Raw genomic sequence first — 3,084 nt, forward strand, 5'->3', positions numbered from 1 at the left:
ACCATTCCATGATTCTATGATATGCCAGACGCTGTCAGAGAAGCCCGTTTCTTCCCGATGGCACCTGGCAACGCTCTCCTGCCTGCCCACACTCGCAAGGCTCACCCTGGCTAGTCTAAATGCAGACACTATTCTTATTCATGTGAGTATCTAATCCTTTCTCCACTCTTACTAAGCTATTTTTATATGATGATTATTCCTGGAATACATTCATTCTATGCTAATCAGTTGGCCACAATGTTCAGGAAAGAGAAGCAGCAGCAATTTGCTCTCCAAGCACCGTCATTTTGAGTACACAGGAATGTTCATTTTTTTTTGTGAGGAACTGTATCAGCAACAACAAAAATAATCAGCAAATACTCTCTGCTGATCACCTTCTTATTTTTCCTTCCTAAAAAAGCAAAACCGACCTGAAAACAACAAGCAACATTATATCTGGATGGAGTTACTTCTGCACAGATATTTGCTTTAATTGCAAATATAATCTCACCACCGGGGAGGAAGTCAGTGGAGAAAATTGGTCTTTTGGATGCAATAGCAAGCTGTTCCATAAACAATTTCAAGGAAAAAAAAAAAAGGTCGAAGATTTTAGGAAAGCTGTTACGTATGAAAGAAATGCTTACTGTTTATTTACTTTAAGGAAACGATAGAGATTAAAAGCAAGTGTCCCATCGGGTAATACTCCTTCCACAGGATTCCACTGGTTCCCAGGAAAATAAACGCCAGGTAAGTGTTTTGCCAGCTTGGGTAAATACCATTTATAGGTCATCATCTATCGCCAAAAATAGAAGCAAAATTAAAACAAGAAACAAAGTTTTCCTCCATTTTACATCTAAAAGCTGCAGGAAATGGTTTGTGCAGGCGGAAGGACTCTATTTGCTCAGCAACTGCCCGGGAGCACACCATCAGAGCAGGTCACCAGTGGCTGCTGATCAGAGGCACGTGGTCCTCCCTGCTGAGGGGGCCAAGGAAATGGAAAATAACTGCTGGTAAGAGACACAACAAGGTTTTGGTTCGGTGAAATATGAGGCGTTGGGTTTTGGGCTTTTCTACAGTCACAAACCCTTGCTGCAAAGCCAAGTACAAGGACTGATGTGGCAGTGGAAGTGTGGGTATCCCCCTCTGTAACGGGGATTTTTCTTCTCCCATTTCTCAGGAGAAAAGGAAAGAGTACAAACACCAGCCAGGGACACACAGCATCTCTGTTTGAATGTAAAAAAAACTAGAAGCAGAAATCTGAAAATCACCTTTGGGGACCCAGGTAACACAGGCTACGCAGGGAACAAGCCCCAGCATGGTAAAGTCCTTGGGACAAACCCCAAAGCCGTGTCACCCACGGGGCAACTGCTGTCCTGCTGCCTTCCAAGCTGCTCCCAGAGGCCTTCTGCTGCCCCGACATCTGTATTTTGGGGCAAGTGCAGAAAATGGCAGTGACAAAGCTTCCTCAGCAAGGCAAACACAAGCCCTTTGCCACATCTGGGTATCTGCCGTGTTAAAGAACTTGGGTTTCCCCTTCTCTCCACCTCCTATTGCCACCCTGTTGGCTTCTGGGGCTTGAATGGAGCTTGCACACCACGCTCCATCCCAGAGCCACCTGCAACCCTTCTAAAAAAATCTATTTTATTTCTGCACCATTAGTTTTATTTGAACAAGAACCCGTTGAGAAGAAAAAGGAACAACTGAACTTTTGCTTCTTATTTTTAAATCTGTCTCTTGCCTCTCATAATATTCCTTTCTCAACCTACCTCCTGGTCCACCAAGGTGACATCTGGCCTCATCCCTTCGCAGTAGTGAACATAACGAAGAGCGTTCCCCGGTAAGTCTCCTCTTAGCAAGATCACAGCACCCGTCGGCATAGAGGACAGCAGGTTCCTTGCAAACTTATCAACAACGTAGTTGTTGCTCTGATCACAAGCACTTAAGAGAACAGATTAAAAAAAGCAGTGTCTTAAAAACAGGTATTTGCATGGCTTTGTAGATCTTCCTAACAGTTTTATGCAATAGCCATCAACAGGTGAAGTCCTTCACCCTGGTCAGATCTTGCTGAAAAGCATCATCTCCATTTAGAGAGAAACCAAGACACAGAAATGAAACATTTGGACTACAGTCCCCCAGAACGGAGCACTACGGATGTGGGCCACTACACTTTGGCCAAAATACGCACTCCTTGCATGCCTACACCTTCACTTTGATTTTTTCTTGGGCTGAACCAAAGGACCTATGAGTTGGAGCTGGAAGTGCCAGTACAACAATGGTTCTGGAAAGCATTTGAAACCCTTCCCATCCTTTTAACACTGTTAATTGAGCACTAAAAAGCCAAGCTTTGCGGCATCAGGCAGAAGTAGATTTACATGACCTGCAATTAGATCCTTTCTGTTACACAATCGTTTGTTGCGCACACTCCAGGCGCAGACTCAAGAAGGGGACACTCCGTGGCACGGCTCAGGACACGAGCTATGACTGGCTCACCCATGGACCAGCCTTTGGGAAAAGATGTGTGGGAAGAAAGGATTCCTGCGTATGAAGTTCTGCATGTTCTACACTACACCAGTTGGTCAACCTCTACCTCAGCATCCCTACTACTACACTTACTCCCACCCAAGCCACTGCAGAGTCTTCAATGTGGTTATGGGACAAGGAGGCCCTGCACTACAGATCTAACTCTTCAAAAAGGAACCAAAATAAGAAAAAACCCAGGGCACAAGGTTTCATGAAGCAAAGCAAGGGAAGGAGGTGAATGTTCAGGTCAAACAAATTCTGCAAACCTTCTTAGGAAATAAAGCAGATTTATGAGCTTCTTTCATCGGAAGTTTACATCTCCAGTTTTCTTCCTTCAACCTACATGACACCCCCATTCACAGCCCAGAGCTGGTGACTGTTAGGGAGATCAAACAAGGGAGTCCCACAGGTTGTGGCCACGCAAGCGGGACGTGAAAAGCGCCTCTCCCACTTCCAGATAAGGAAAAAAACCCCAGGAACAGGGGTGGGGGGGTCACAGCACCACCCCGACCGCACCCTGCAGTTTGTTACCTGTAATTTGCCCAAACTTGAGAAGTGACGAGGACGAGAGCGGAAAGCCACTCC

At 45.5% G+C, this 3,084-nt stretch overlaps 1 protein-coding gene across 1 annotated transcript in view; it reads right to left on the reverse strand.

Annotated features, from left to right (window-relative positions):
• Positions 1 to 623: 623 nt before the first annotated feature.
• Positions 624 to 3,084, reverse strand: part of TMEM260 (transmembrane protein 260) — a gene marked incomplete at both ends in the record, with an annotated part of 25,631 nt that continues 23,170 nt past the window's right edge. The window contains 3 exon segments of the mRNA XM_010151827.1: positions 624 to 772; positions 1,746 to 1,917; positions 3,031 to 3,084. The exon segment at positions 3,031 to 3,084 is cut by the window's right edge and continues 28 nt beyond it. Of these exon segments, the coding sequence (XP_010150129.1) occupies positions 624 to 772; positions 1,746 to 1,917; positions 3,031 to 3,084 (375 nt within the window).

Source organism: Eurypyga helias, unplaced genomic scaffold, assembly GCF_000690775.1.
Source record: "Eurypyga helias isolate BGI_N326 unplaced genomic scaffold, ASM69077v1 scaffold14285, whole genome shotgun sequence".
Lineage (NCBI taxonomy): Eukaryota > Metazoa > Chordata > Aves > Eurypygiformes > Eurypygidae > Eurypyga > Eurypyga helias.